Below are 16,254 nucleotides of genomic sequence, written 5' to 3' on the forward strand. Positions count from 1 at the left end.
GCCAGTTTAGCGCGTATTTACATATGATGACGATATTTTTAAGATGAAATGCAGCAAAATATGTTTATTATATTATACAGATACAACTTTAACTTCATTTAAATAATCTATATTGTTAATAGTTAAACATGTGAGGACACGGTGCTGCAGTGCTAGCGAGGAGCAGATTGTTCCTGCCTCACGCTGTATTTTTTCTGGGTCTGGCGTGACACTGGAAGGATAGATGGATAGAATAATTAAACATGTACTACGAAGATATTTCAGTGTTCCTTAAAAGTTTTGAAGAATTGGCATTCTAAGCATACAGATGGGTTAACGTCTATTACAGAGCTGATTGTGCGGTGATTGGGTTTTTGGAGAAAGAAAAGGAAGGACAGGAATTGGGGGTTAGTACGTTTGAAAGAGACAGTACTGCTGCAATAAATTATTTCATCGAAGGTCGTGCAGCAAGCATCTTGCGTGAGGCATGAACAATCACTGCGCCACTGTTTTCCCATGTTTAATAACATGCTTTAACTCCTATCATCATGAAAATGATATTAAGTATACATCTCAGTATTTAAATTATTCAGAGAGCTGTAATATCTGAATGTAATGGATTCTGTGTCCTGTCAGAGGAAGAGAAAGCCCGTTTAAGAATCACGTAGTGATTCACACACATAGAGCACATAGAACAACACATACAAAACAAAGCATTTAATGTGCTACTTTAGTTACGATGGGATTTGAGAAACTAGTAAATTAAATGATTTTAAGATGAAGTTTATGATGTTCTACTTTAATGACAAAATAAACTACATAATTAAAGTGGAAATTTCAAGATTAAAGTTGACATTTCGTGCTTTTTTCCCACTGTGTGCCTATGTTTTTTTTCTTTTATCTGTACCCTAATAAGCTTTCATATGACACTCAGACGGTGGGCTACGACTCGCCTTTTCATGGCAACTTTGATATCACACGACTTCTTTTTTATTTCAGGCACTGTGCGACTTTGTGAACTTGAGCTTTAGAGTTTCTCCGATACTCTAAGTCACTCGGTCAACTTCCTTTTGTTGTTTATATCACTGTTTAAACCAACAAATAGTACATTTATCCTTGCCTCCACTTGGTATTTGCTGAAATTCTTCTATTTTTCCTCATACTTTTGCCGTTGCCTTTTCACAGAACGCTGAGCTTAAGGGCTATTTATATTGATTTGCATACTCAAAGAGGCGTAATTCTGGGAGGAGTTTGGGGAGAGGCAGCAGGCGCGTGTACGTGCGTTACTTTTCACACTGACCAAGATTTATAGAGCGGAAGAACGTGGAAGTTGGCGAAAGCACAGATTTGTGCATTTGGATTTTTTGTGCGTACGCACATTTCCACTTTTGTCCTTACACCATGTTTTAGTGTGAATTCTATGCACGGCGTTATACATGAGGCCCCTGGTCTTTACACATGTAAGATTATAGGTGCTTCTTTAAATCTAATTTAGTAAAAATAATTAGCTGTCATATTTGATTTAAACTTTTGGATGCTCTGGCAATTATTTAAATTTGTCATATTATAGGGGTTGAATACTTATGTAATCAATTATTTTGTGTCTTATATTTATAATTAATTTACACCACTTTGCTAAGATCTGATTGAGTTTGACTTTAAGGAGTCTTTTTCTGCTGATCAGAGTTCAAAAAAAAAAAATTAAATATTGTATAACATATATAACAATAGAATATAAAGACAACCTGGGGGGGGTGGGTGGTGAATCATTTTTAAAGGCACCGTAATGCGAGTCTTCAGCCAACAGTGTGCTTAACTGCAGGATCTAAGAAAGACCATTCTGGCACTCGAGCAGGCAGTCTCCTTGTTAGATTTAATGCCAGGGCCATGCGAGGGGGGCATTATTGACCACACTTATAAGCACAAAATATTTATGATCTGTGAGTTGTTCAAGTATTCAGGTTGTGACATTGCTTGTGTAAACAGTTTGCTCAAGAAAGCATATTCCAGTTAAAGGATTTACTCTTTTCAATAAAGAGGGTCATTATAATACTTGCCAAAGCTCACTATAAGTCAATAACCCAAACTGTTTTACATGGAATTTTGGCTCCAGCTCTATCATAAAATAAAAATATGCTGAACATTCTTTAGTTGTAATGTCTAGCAAACCATGATTCCATAAAAGCAGTGATACATAGTAGACATTAGTTAACACTTCCATATATTGCATTTGAAATTACTGTGTTCACACTGTGTTTGACTGGAAATACATGGAACATGATGGATGGCAAGTTACACTCCTGACCACTCCAGTAAGCTCATTTTGCATTCCTTTTCATCCAGGTTTTTTTTACTTTTTATGTAATAAATTAGACAAAGTGACAACTAAAATAAAAAAACAGGAGACTAATTTTTCAGTTCTCCCACCTGACACCAAAGAAATGACACTAATTTGTGAGTGACTCTGAATAGAAAAGGAACAAAGTGTAAAATAATGTCACACTCTTTTACGAGTATGTCACTGCATTTGCTGGTTAGCTAACCTATACCGTTCACATTTATCTTTTTCAAACAATAACTGACATTAAAATCAAATTATGATAACAATCAACAGAACATGCAAAAGATAAAATTGGGATGAAAGACTGGGTAAGATCTGAGAAATTCACAAGCCAAATGATACATCAGAAAAGTGTCCAGTCTTAACAGCAACACCATAGGCTCTCTAAGTAGTGTGACCTAGCAGCTAACAAAATGGACTGTAAACTTCAAGGATATCAGTTCAATCCCCACCGCACCCTCACTCAGACTCTAAGGAAGGCAGTCCAACAGGTGCTCAAATGGCACTCTACAGTAATTCTGGAGTTGTAAAGTGTAATGGCATGTTATATTATACAGAAAGACACTATATAGGAATACAGCCTTATTTGTATGTCTTTACGCCCTTCCAGTTCTTACCTGTCTCCAATGCTGTAATGCCCATGGAGGGCTGTCCCAAGTTTGCCTTCTTCTCCCACCTGCCTTCATCTGAGTTGTAGATCTCAACTGATGAAAGTGGCCTCTGTTCGCCATCCATTCCTCCAATCACATGTAGCTGCTTGCCCACCAGGACTACTGCTGCTCCTGCACGAGGGGTAGGCAGCGGTGGTAGGGTGGTCCAAGTCTGGGAAGCCATGTCCAGCACTTCTGTGGTATCTAAAGGCAGACCTGTCTCACTGCAACCACCCACCACATACAAGAGCCCTGTGTCATAGACGGGGGTGCAGTAAACCCGGCGAGTGGGCATTGGAGCAAAGACTTCCCAATAGTATGACTTGGCGTTGGTCACAGCCATCACAGATATTGGCATGGCCGCGGGGCACTAGTGAGTGACCCTTTAGGCATAAGGCAAGAATAGGAGGGAGGTGCAGACACAAGGACGGTGGTCACAAAGTGACAGAGAGCAGGGGTGGCAACCTCACAGCAAGAACATGATTAAGGCAGCCCTGCACAGCTCCACAGTGCAGTCTATTTATACAAACCCTTAAAAAACAAAAAGCAAAAAAAGCAAAAGTCAAAACCTTAGGCAGTAGGCACTTCTAAAACAACTGGGTCAAGGGGGTAAACAGGCCCAGAGTACAACAAGTTCCTGCAAGGTCCACACCAACGGGGCAACAGCAGGGCATTAGAGATGGCAAGGTGTAACACAGATTAAAATTGTGACTAGAGCCCAGAGTTTAGGGTGCTATGGATCTTCTCCACCTCATAACCAGCTGGGTTCCACGACTCTTTCACCACTACAGGCTTTGAATGACAATATGTTGATCCATTTATTCTTCTAATATAAATCCAAAATGCTCTTCCAAAAATGCCTCTCACGAAAACCAATGACAGACTTTGGACTAGACAAAATCATCATTGTGCTTGGTGCCATGTCAGCAATCAGGAGTTAATGCAAACTAGCCCATCATTCTGCTACATTCCTGAGACTTTATTTATGGGCTTCTTATCTGGTGCACCACGGCTTGAATGTGCAGTACGGTTTTGGATGTAAGCTTGATAGAAGGAGAAAGGGAGAAGAAATGTCTTCCTGAAGACAGAGTCCACCTAATTCATACTGGCTAGCTTATTCTTTTCCTTAACTGGTGTGTTGATCCTTTTTGCCAGCTCAGGAAAGTTAGTCTTCTGTCATGAAATGTAATGACTTGTGTTCGATTTGCTGAGTGAATATCCCAAAATGCAAAAGTGAGTCAAAGTAGTCAACTAAATAAGAATCAGATGCTCACACGGCAAAATAATATGAAGGAAACTGCTGACCTCCCTCGCCATTTAAGGGTAGTGTGACAGGTGGTGGCCTCATGGGCAGGTCTTCAGTATGTGTGGTCACTTGGGATGTCAGCACTCTATGAATGGTCTCTCCATAGGCTGAGGATCGGGTAGTTCCTTTCAAGCAGGATGAATAGCGACGCTCTCGTGGCCTCACATCTTCCTAAGAAGACAAAAAAAATTAACATTATTGAGCAAATTATTCTCTTTTCAACTTCAAAATTTTGGAAACATTTATGACAATGCTGTCTTAGCAAATGGACAGCATAACATGAAGAAAGCAAAGTTCCATGCATGTTTAAAAATCTCGCAGAATATTCAACTGCAAGTGCGCCACATTAAATGAGTTGTATTGTGCATTGAGGATAACAAGCTACTAGACTGGCGTCATATCCAGGGATGGTTCTACCTTTGCACTTGGTTCGCTTCTCCGGGAAGGAATTTCTTAAAAGAATGGCAAGATGGCTTATTATTTCCAAAGAACTAGGACAGTTGTACAACATATAAAACTTGTCACCTCAAATTTCTCCTACCCCATCTACAGTATGTGGAGTTTGCATGCGTTCTTCATCTTCATGTGGGATTCCCATTTCCTCCCATATCCCTAAGACATGCATGTCAAGGTTACTTGGCATGGAATGAGAGAGACCATGGGTTGCAATGAACTGGGGGCAGATCCAAGGCGGGTTCCTCCATTGCGTTTTATAGTTCTGGTAAAGGCTCACACAAGCTGCCATATGTATTAAATAAGGCAGGTTCAGAAAATGGACAGTTAGAAGTATTCTGTATGTCATTTTCTATGGTATAATCATACTATAGTGCTAAAAGGGGTGTCCTTCAGGGATTAGTGATGCACTTTTCAATATACATAAATGGTGGAAGGGCAGAAAATACAGAATCAGCTCATTTACTATAGAGGGTCCTGGATAGCATATGTGCTTGAGCAGATTTGTGGCAGGTGAGATTTAAAGTAAGTAAATGTAGAGTATAACATGTAGGAAGTAGAAATGTTACATTTAAATACACAATAGAAAGTGTGAAATTTGAAAGTACATCTTATGAGAAGGATCTAGAAGTCATAGTGGATTCGTTAGTATCTACATCCAGACAGTGCACAGAATCAAGAAAGCTAATAGGTTCTGCATTCAGAACTCAACCTCTTGACAACTAAAGAAACAGAACAACTCATTTTTAAATCAAGTCATCATTACTATGAACACAAAGAGAAAGCTAATAAGATCTTAGCTCAACAAATCCACAAGCAGGAATTTTGCAATGCAATCCCAGCAATTACCAACACAGACAGAGACAAAATCCATCCATCCATCCATTTTCCAACCCGCTGAATCCGAACACAGGGTCACGGGGGTCTGCTGGAGCCAATCCCAGCCAACACAGGGCACAAGGCAGGGAACCAATCCTGGGCAGGGTGCCAACCCACCGCAGGACACACACAAACACACCCACACACCAAGCACACACTAGGGCCAATTTAGAATCGCCAATCCACCTAACCAGCATGTCTTTGGACTGTGGGAGGAAACCGGAGCGCCCGGAGGAAACCCACGCAGACACGGGGAGAACATGCAAACTCCACGCAGGGAGGACCCGGGAAGCGAACCCGGGTCCCCAGGTCTCCCAACTGCGAGGCAGCAGCGCTACCCACTGCGCCACCGTGCCGCCCCAGAGACAAAATCATTGACCATAAAAATGATTTACAGACTATTACAAATCCTTATATTCTACTCAGTTTAAAGAAGACAAGAAACAACCTAATGTGTTTTTGGATGCATTACAGATACCACAACTAGATACTCTGAGTGCAGAGGAATTGGATAAACCTCTGGCACTATCAGAATAACTAGATGCTATAAACTCACTTCAGAGTGGAAAAGCAGCAGGCTCTGATGGCTACCCTGCCGAATTTTATAAACAATTCTCAATTAAGTTAGTTCCCATTTTATTAGCAACATTTACTGAAGCTAGAGACAATAAAATCCTACCTCAAACTTTCCACCAAGCATTAATTACTGTCTTTCCTAAGCAAAATAAGGACTTATTACAATGTGCATCATACATACCAATCTCACTTCTGAATAATGATATTAAGATACTCTCCAAAGTCCTAGCTAGAAGGTCTGAGAAAGTGCTTCCTTCGGTAATATCACAAGACCAAACTGGATTTAGTAAAGGCAGACACTTAGCTGCTAATCTTCGACATCTGTTTAATGTAATATATTCAACCACAAAGTCTAACACCCTGGAGATATTATTATCGTTGGATGGAGAAAAAGTATTTGATATGGTTGAATGGAACTACCTTTTCTCTATGTTGGAGAAATTTGGGTTTGGCCCGAACATTTGTGCATGGATCAAACTACTGTATACCAGTCCAAAAGCTTCAGTTTTTATTAACATTATTTCAGACTACTTTAAACTAGAACATAGTACTAGACAAGGATGCCCCTTGTCACCACTACTTTTTGCAATTGCCATTTACTCCCCTGGCACTTCACTATCGAAATGCTTATGTGATAATAAAGGGGTTTATCAGAGAAGGACAGAAAATTTCAATATATGGAGATGATATGGTACTGTATATATTAAATCAACAAAATACTGTGCCTGCAGTCCTAACAGCACTAACAGAATTTCAACAGATTTCTGGTCTCAGAATTAATTTGAATAAAAGTGTGCTCTTCCCAGTGAATTCTCAAGCATACAATATTAGATTGGACACCTTCCCTTTTATCATCGTAGATCAGTTTAAATACCTAGGTGTAAACATCACAATTAAACATAAAGCTCTTTATCAACAAAATTTTACTGTCTGCATGGAAAAAATTAAGCAAGACTTGCATAGATGGTCAACCCTTCATCTCATCTTAGCTGGAAGAATTAACAGTGTCAAGATGAATATCCTTCCTAAGCTTCTTCTATTTCAAAACATTTCAATATCATCAATAAATAATTTTTTAAGAAGTTAGATTCAATCATAACCTCATTTATTTGGAATTCAAAACATCCATGTATCAAAAGGGCGACACTACAAAGACCTAAGGCTCTACCTAACTTTTGATTTTATTACTGGGTGGCAAATATACAAGCTATAAAAACCTGGACATTGACACAAATAGATGAACACACACAGGCTTGGTCTGCAATAGAAATAAAATCCTGCAGTACTTCTTTATAATTCCTTGCTTTGTACCCCAATAAATACATGTCTTCGCCAATATATTAACTCAATTGTGATTCATTCACTCAGAATATAAAACCAATGTAGGAAGTATTTTAAGATAGAGAAGCTTTTATCTGTGGAACCTCTGAAACGATAACCACCTTTTCCACCCTCTTAAATGTACACAGATTTTAATGTCTGGAAAACATTCGGGATTAAATCACATAGAGATCTGTACATAGACAACGTCTTCGCATTCTATGAACAATTACACTGCAAATTTCACTTTCCAGCAGCACATTTCTTTCTCTAACTCCAAATTTGAAACTTTGTTAAACAAAACCTGCCAAATTTTCCTCACCTCCCACCTACTTCTCTTCCAGAAAAAATATTGATCAGTCTTGAGGACTCAGACAGCATTTCTGTAATATACTGTATAAAAACTTTTTAAAGTCTCTCCCTTTCAAAGATCCCAGAATACAGTCGGAAAAGGATCTTTTACTCAACATCTCAGGAGTAAGGAGTGGAAGGTAGCAATGCACAAAATTCACTTGAGCTCCACATCCGCAAACCATACATTTATTGGTATAAAATGATATATTGAGCACATCTGTCTTGCTTAAAAATTGTCCAAAATGTTTCCAGGGTAAGATCCAACCTACAAACATTGCAATCAAGCTCCAGCCTCACTGGGCTACATGTTTTGGAACAAAATCTTTAAATGCCTTTCAGACAGCCTTGGTGCCACAATCCCTCCTAATCAACTAATAGCTGTGTTTTGTGTACTTCCAGATGGGTTTAAAATGGAGAAAGACAAACAAACTGTGATTGCCTTTACTTCACTATTGGCACATAGACTTATCTTGCTCAACTGGAAGAATCCTAACTCGCCTCTTTTAAGTCAGTGGGTAACTGATGTTATATATTATTTGAAACTGGAAAAAATGAAATTCTCAATTAAAGGATCTGTACAAAACTTTTTCAATACCTGTCAGGATCTATTCAATAACATCATGGAATAAGCATTTAAAGTGAGAAAGTGGATTCTCTTCCCTTCTTTTATTCTATTTATTTATTTATTTACTTATTTTTCCTACTATTAAAGTTTTACTCTGTTGGCCTAGCTCTCTTTCTCATGGGTGGGGGTTGATTTGTTTTCGAACCTAGTTTTGTAAAACTTGACTTGCTTGTATGGAATGTTATATTATTTTAATAAATTCAATAAAATGTTAAAAAAAGCTAGTAACATGTTAGGTTATATAGCACCCTCATGTGTGGAGTACAAGCCAAGGAAAGTTGTGCTAAAGCTTTACAACACACTAGTGAGGTCTCGTCTAGAGTACTGTGTGCAGTTATGGTGTCCATATTAGAAAAAAGAAATAGCAAGGCTAGAGGATGGCTAGGCACATTGCAGGAGATAGAGGTATGAGCTATGAGGAGAGACTGAAGAAGCCGAACCTTCTCAGTTTAAGCAAACAGAGATTAGGAGGTGACCTGGGGCCTCATGTTTAATGGCATGTATAGAATTCACACTAAAACATGGCATACAGACAAAAGTGGAAATGTGCGTACTCACAAAAAAATCCAGATGCATAAATCTGTGCGTACGCCAACTTCCACATTTTTACGCTCCATAAATCCTGGTCTGCATGAAAAGTAACGCATGCGCCTGCCGCCACTCCCCAACTCCTCCCAGAATTATGCCTCTTTGAATATACAAATCAATATAAATAGCCCTTAAGCTCAGCGTTCTGTGAAAAGACAATGGCAAAAGTACGGGGGAAAATAAAAGAATTTCAGCGAATACCAAGTGGAGGCAAGGAAAAACATACTATTTTTTGGTTTAAACAGTGGTATAAACAACAAAAGGAAGTTGATTGAGTGACATAGAGTGTCAGAGAAACTCGAAAGCTCAAGTTCACAAAGTAACACAGTGCCCGAAATAAAAAAGAAATTGTCAGATATCAGAGTCGCCATGAAAAGACGAGTCGTAGCCCACCGTCTGAGTGTCATATGGAAGCTTATTAGGGTACACAGAAAAGAAAAAAAATAGGCACACAGTGGGGAAAAAAAGCTCAAAATGTTAACTTTAATCTGAAAATTTCTACTTTAATCACGTAGTTTATTTTGTCATTAAAGTAGAACGTTATAAACTTCATCTTAAAATCATTTAATTTACTAGTTTCTCAAATCCCATCGTAACTAAAGTAGCACATTAAATGCTTTGCATTGTATGTGTTCTTCTACAGTATGTGCTCTATGTACGTGAATTACTATGTGCTTCTTAAATGGGCTTTCTCTTCCTCCGACAGGACACAGAATCCATTACATTTGTGATTTTACAGCTCTCTGAATAATTTAACCCCTTCACCGCCCTCTGCCGGATATATCCGGCACCGCTGTTTTAATGCTAACGCCATACTGCCGGAATTATCCGGCACATTTGCCTGTGTTATATGAATGCCTGGCAAGTAGTATAACTGACGGTTTGGCGTGGGTATTATTACTACGTTGTATTTCGACAAGTCTGTGGTTGTTTTGGCCGGTCATGTGACGTGATTCGCATGTAACAGCTGTGAATATGGCGAAACGTAAACTGACTTCAAGTGAGGCTTTGCAGGCGATTTTGGACAGTTCTGATCATGATTGTAGCAGTTCTGAAGAAGATTTTAGTGACAGTGATGAGCAGCAACGTGCGCTGCATGATATTGTGAATGAAGACGCATCAGATGACGGCGCTGAGTGGGTGTATCCCCAGCATCTCAGCTGGGCTGCTGCCCGTGGTGAACTACCTTTTCTGCATTCGTTTGAGGGAACGTGTGGCTTTATTGTTGATGTAAACAATTACACTGCTGAGCAGTTTTATGAGCTGTTTGTGTCACCTGATTTGATCAGACATTTTGTTCATCAGACAAATCTGTATGCAGCACAGTTTATTGAGAAAAATCCCAATTTATCTCCACATTCCCGTGTTCGTGCTTGGTTTGACACTGATGAAAACGAAATGAAAAAATTCATTGGGATTTTGATGTTGATGGGAATAATCAGAAAACCAGATATTGAGATGTACTGGTCTACAGATCCTATGTATGCAACACCTATTTTTGCAGCTGTCATGACACGTAACCGATTCTCTTTGCTGCTGAAATTCTTTCATTTGAATGACAACAGAAACGAGCCAGATAAGAAAGATCCAAACCCGCGACCACTTGTTCAAGCTACGTCCTTGATTGATCATTTATTTGAAGCATTTCAGTTGCCCTACATGCCAGGACCGTCAGTTGCAGTTGATGAAAGTTTATTGTCGTGGAAGGGCCGCTTACAGTTTCGACAGTATCTACCATTGAAAAGGGCACGGTTTGGTATCAAGATGTTTTGCTTAGCTGAGAATTCAGGTTACATTTATAGATTTTGTGTATACACTGGCAACTTGCACAACATTTAGTGGTCAATACTGCTTGAATAAATGTAAAAAATGTAAAAAAAAATGTAAAAAAGTAAAAAAACAAAAATTGTTCAGATTTCGCCTGGCTTGGGGAATATTTAGGGAGTTGGCGGTTAAAGGGTTAAATACTGAGATGTATACTTGATATCATTTTCATGATGATAGGAATTAAAGCATGTATTAAACATGGGAACACGGTGGCGCAGTGATAGTGACGAGCTGGGGCCCCGTCCAGTGAGTATTCTTGCCTCCTGCAAGATGCATGCTGCGCTGTGCGCGACCTTCGATGAAATAATTTATTGCAGCAATTCTGTCTTTTTCAAACTTACTAACCCCCAATTCCTGTCCTTCCTTTTCTTTCTCCAAGTACCCAATCGCCACACAATCAGCTCTGTAATAGATGTTAAGCCACCTATAAACTTAGAACGCAGATTCTTCAAAACTTTTAAGGAATACTGAAATATCTTCGTATTACATGTTTAATTATTCGATCCATCTATCCACCCAGTGTCATGCCAGCCCCAGCAAGAATACAGCGCAAGGCAGTAAAAATCTCTGAACAAGGTGCCAGATCATCAATAGTACTATGACACCGTGTCCTCACATGTTTAATTATTAAAAATACAGATTATTTAAATGATGTTAACATTTTATCTGTATAATGTAATAAACATATTTTGGTGCATTTGTGATACTTTCACGATCTTCTCATGTCCACATAGATTTTTTTTGTGATACTTAGGATTCTTCCCACCTCCCTAAGAAGTGTTAGTCAGATTAACTTTTATTGGCCTGGTGTGAGTGAGTTTGGACCCTACATTGGACTTGCCCCCCATTAAGGACAGATTCCTGTGGCCCTGAGTTATATTAATTATGTTTAAGAATTTCAAGATATATAAAGTTAAGGTGGCTGGTTCAAATCCCATTGCTGCCAATAAGTGGCCGTACTCCGTTGGTCTCTTCAGTAAGGTCCTTAACCTGAAATTTGCTCCAGGGGTGTTGTACAATGGCTGACCCTGTGCGCTGTCCTCCAAAGACAGTTTCCCCTCAGGAATTATTACAGTGTACCAAATACCACAAAACAAATGTATTATTCCTTAGGTTATTAGGTAACAAATTACAGGAAGGGTTTATTCCTTTGCCTGTATTTACTTTCTTTCTTTCAGTTGTTTTTGTTACCCGTGAATAATTGCTTTTCATGTTTCCCTGTTATCTGTGTTTGTTTTAATTTATTATTCATTAATTGTGTACTGTCCCTTTAAAGTGGTGTCCAATCATTGTCTTTTGTGGGTGGAACCCCCAAGAGGCGGGGCCACCCTGATGTCACTGCTGGAGGACTGCCCTCTGCCTTTATATTCTGAAGTTAGAAGCCGCTGCTCCAGTGGTTTGCTGACTTTCATTGATCACATATCATTTGTAAGCACTGGATTTTTTTTTTTTTTATGTTCTTCTTTTGGTTTGGTTTTTCTCCTTTGGTTTTTGAATTTTGGATTGCGTTTTGGGACTTGTTTGCTCTGGGTTACTCTTTTTGTCTTATTTCTGTCATTTTTTTGCCCTTTTTGTTCGTTTGAGATTTTTCTGAATAAATTTTTGCATTTGTTAAAAGATACTTTGTTTGCCTTGTCCTTACTAACCAGAGATTGTATGGTTCCTTTGCCTAGAAGGACGTGTAGCTTTTGGTGTATTTTGGGACAATTAAAAAGATATTGTGAACTGTGAAAGCAAGGGCCCCTTTTAGGCCTATATAGACTGAAGTTAACTTGTTGAGTTGGGGGTCAAGCTGCCTGGGGTAAAACCAGTTTGGGAATTTTTTTAGAGGTAGACCCATTTTTCACTCTATCTGTTGTAGTATTAAAAATCCAAAAGTTCATCCTTGAGAACCTGTGGCAGTCTGGTGCCACTCAGATTCACACCGACAATAGGACAGCGATTTATTTATTTTTTCAGTGGGGATTCCAGGAACACACCCAGCCTTGGCTCAACATGAATCAAATAAATGTGTGAAATATATTAAGTGTAAAAATAAATATAAACAACAAAAATCGGACAACCCTCCCCTTCCCCTTTGGCGATAAAAATATTACACACCACAATCAATCCCAATAGTAAACACTCACGACAATGTTCTTATCACAGAAACGGATGAAATGGTTTGTTATAAAGATCACGATGATGATGATGATTTGCGGGAGCACTCCCTCTGAAAATGCACAACGACTAATCCACCACTATACACATGCCTGGCAGGCACGAGATAGTCCATTCATCCTTACAAGAAACGTTCCAGGGAACAAATGACTTTACAGTGGTTACATAGGATGGGACACCCAGGATACACAAAAAAAGAAGACCTTTTTCTTGCTGCTTCACCGACCCCTTTTCAAGTTTCCTGCTGGCCTTTCTTGTTCCCCAGCAGCACCTGTGACTGTTTCAGACATCCATGAGGGCAATCCCCTTAGGGGTTGCTGGGAAATGGAGTCCTTCCAGCGGTAGAACTACTACAAACCTATGAGTGTTCTGAGTGGCTGTTTAAGATTTTCTTTACCTATCATGTCCTGAACAAGTTACCAAGGGAATACTGAGATCATTGTAACTACATACATCTTATTTTTAACAATTTATAAATTAGAAGCTTCTCCTTAGAGGTAAATTTGTGTGTGCCAAACACTTTTAAACTGTTTAACTATTTTGGGGCCATTAGATAATTTTATGACATAGATGTTGTGAACGCCAGGAGTTGCTGTTGCCCCTTTAACCCAACAGGCAGACGCTCAAAACACAAATTAATACTAACTAGCCAACCCGCAGCGTAGCATACGCCGCATAATTATGTATTGATGGGTGAACACTTCCTGAAAGTCACAGTTGTCCAAATTGGGTGGGTTTGAGGATACGACTGCGAGTGAATGAAAAGATGGAACTCTGGAGAGAGCAACATACAATTGTCCGTGACTGAAAACTGGTTTTGGCAGATACAGGCGTATCTTTTTGAAAGTTTGTCCCTGCGCCTTATTAATTGTCATTGCAAAGGCCAATCTAACAGGAAATTGTCTGCGTGTAAAAGTAAAAGGCAAATTTGAATCTGATGGGGTCAGGGAAATCTGGGAATAAGGACAGTTTGTGAGGTAGCAGCTGCGATTGTTTTACACTCCAGTACATTGCGGTGAAAGCTGGTAACAGTCAGTCTAGTGCCATTACAGAGACTTCTTGCTGGCATGAGGTTTCTGAGGAGCATGACGACTGAACCTATTTTAAGTTTGACTTTATGCGGAGGCATGTCAGTGGGAGAAATGGCTGACCGGCAGGTCATGGGAATAACGCCGCCGGATCGCCAGTCGGCATTGTTTATGGTCGGAACTACAACGGTATGTGATCTTCTTCGAACCTCCAACTTTCGTTCTTGATTAATGAAAACATTCTTGGAAAATGCTTTCGCTCTCGCGCGAATTGTTGTCTCTGTAGTGTGTGTGCCATGGTCGGCTGCTTAGTGAATTGTTGGAGGGCGAGGCTCGGTCTTGCATGTATCTTGCTTGCCATGGACTTAGTGAATTATATATATAGATGATATTAATAAAAATAACAATGCATTTTATTTATAGGGCACTTTACATTAGCAGTAAATCTCAAAGTGTTACATAAAAAAAAGTTTAAACAAAGGCAAAGCAAGATAAAAACAGAGATAAAACAACAATAATTAGTGGCATTCTTGTTAATCAGCTTTCCTAAATAGAAAAGTCTTTAACTGTTTTTTAAAACAGCCCACAATCTGCTGTGTTCTCAGGCTCTCTGGTAGGGCATTCCAGAGCAGCGGCTGCAAAGGCTCAGTCACCCATTGTATGAAGTAAAAGCACCCAGAAGATTTTTAATAATTTTCTTCTTAGAATAGTGCCTTAAGCACCATAGCCACCACTAAACAGGCAATACAATAATAAGAAGAATACAAATAAACAATAAGTTAACACTATTCTCTCCTCCACACCTCCCAGCAAGCTCTGTCTTCTACCTCCCAAGTCTGGCTCGCTTACTGGGTTCCCATCAGTCCTTTATATAGTCTTTGACATGGAAGAACTGGCTTTTTCTTCAGCCCGGAAGTACTTCGGGGCTTCTGTCCTCGTGACTATCTCGTACTTCCGGGCTATAGGGAAAGGATGAGTCCCCAGGTCCTTTGACAGCTCCCCCTGGTGGCACCCATGACACTGAACAGTTGAGAAGCCAAACTCCAAGTCCCAGGATGCCCTGCAGAAATCCGGGGTACCACTATACTCCAGGGGAGCTGCCATCTAGCATTTTGGGGGAGGCAGTGTCCAAAAATATCTGTCTTCCCCCATCTTTCCCACCCTCCTTTGGGCGTCCCAGCCAGGTTGAGCTGCCGCCCGTTCCTCACAATGTATTATAAGGATGTACCTTTTATCTGTATTTTGATTGGTGGAAACTGAAAAGCTTCTTGACTATGTTATGCAAATGAATCTAATTTATTTAAGGCCATTGCTTTGTAGTTTTAATCTGTCTTGTCGCAGTGCACATGGCAGGCTCCATCAGGCTTAATGTAATAATGGACTTCCATCGTGAATTCACAATGTTTCACGGTGTTTCACAACTACTTTTTATTTACAGAGTATTTCCTCTAACACTATGCACTCAGTTTCATAGTACTAGGCACCCCAACAGTGTTAACAAACAGCAAAAAAGATTGTTCCTTATAAAGACAGCATTGCAGTTACCAGGGCCGGAGTGGGAAGCTGATTCAGGCCAGGAATCCCAAGTCTAACCCAGGCCAGGCCACACAACACACATCAGTTTTCTTGTACAGGCACAGACTCAAAAAATCAACAAGCACCATTTTGTCTTGGAAGGTTTTATGAATGAGGAGACAGTAGATTCAGTTTTTACACATCCATTTCATGCTTAAATATTAGTCTCGAGACAACCTCTGATAAAGTGTGGAACAACACTTCATAAATAAATAAACCATGTAGTTCTATAATATTTATATCAAAACAAATGTGCAAAAAGCACTGAACCACAAAACGTAGTTGTCAGTAGAATCCCCAGTGCAGAGATTATGTGTGCAGTTTCAACTGGGAGTCTGGAATCAGCACAGCCGAGCCGCTCTCCGTGTCTGGATGGTAATGCTGAATACTCGTCCACAAAGTTTGAAGTGTTGGTCAAAAAAGACCACTTTGAATTTGTTCAATAGACAAAATACTTAAAAAAATGGCTCAGTGCCACAGAATTCTGTCAAACATTTTTTAAAGAACGCACTTAGTAAACAAAAAACTATGAAACATGTCATGTAGCCTATTCAGTCACTCTTTCATTATAGCGCTAAGGTATGACTGTCAGA

The 16,254-nt window shown here is 39.5% G+C and overlaps 1 protein-coding gene across 4 annotated transcripts in view; it reads right to left on the reverse strand.

Moving 5' to 3' along the window:
• The window catches only part of LOC114668664 (kelch domain-containing protein 8B-like), a 523,257-nt gene that overhangs the window by 458,349 nt on the left and 48,654 nt on the right, over positions 1–16,254 (reverse strand). For all 4 annotated transcript variants that reach the window (XM_051921169.1, XM_028824538.2, XM_051921167.1 and 1 more), the window contains exon 2: positions 2,938–4,447. In XM_051921169.1, coding sequence (XP_051777129.1) covers positions 2,938–3,328 — 391 coding nt within the window. In that variant the 5' untranslated portion in view covers positions 3,329–4,447. The remainder of the gene's footprint in view (positions 1–2,937; positions 4,448–16,254) is intronic.

Source organism: Erpetoichthys calabaricus, chromosome 18 (genome assembly GCF_900747795.2).
Source record: "Erpetoichthys calabaricus chromosome 18, fErpCal1.3, whole genome shotgun sequence".
Lineage (NCBI taxonomy): Eukaryota > Metazoa > Chordata > Cladistia > Polypteriformes > Polypteridae > Erpetoichthys > Erpetoichthys calabaricus.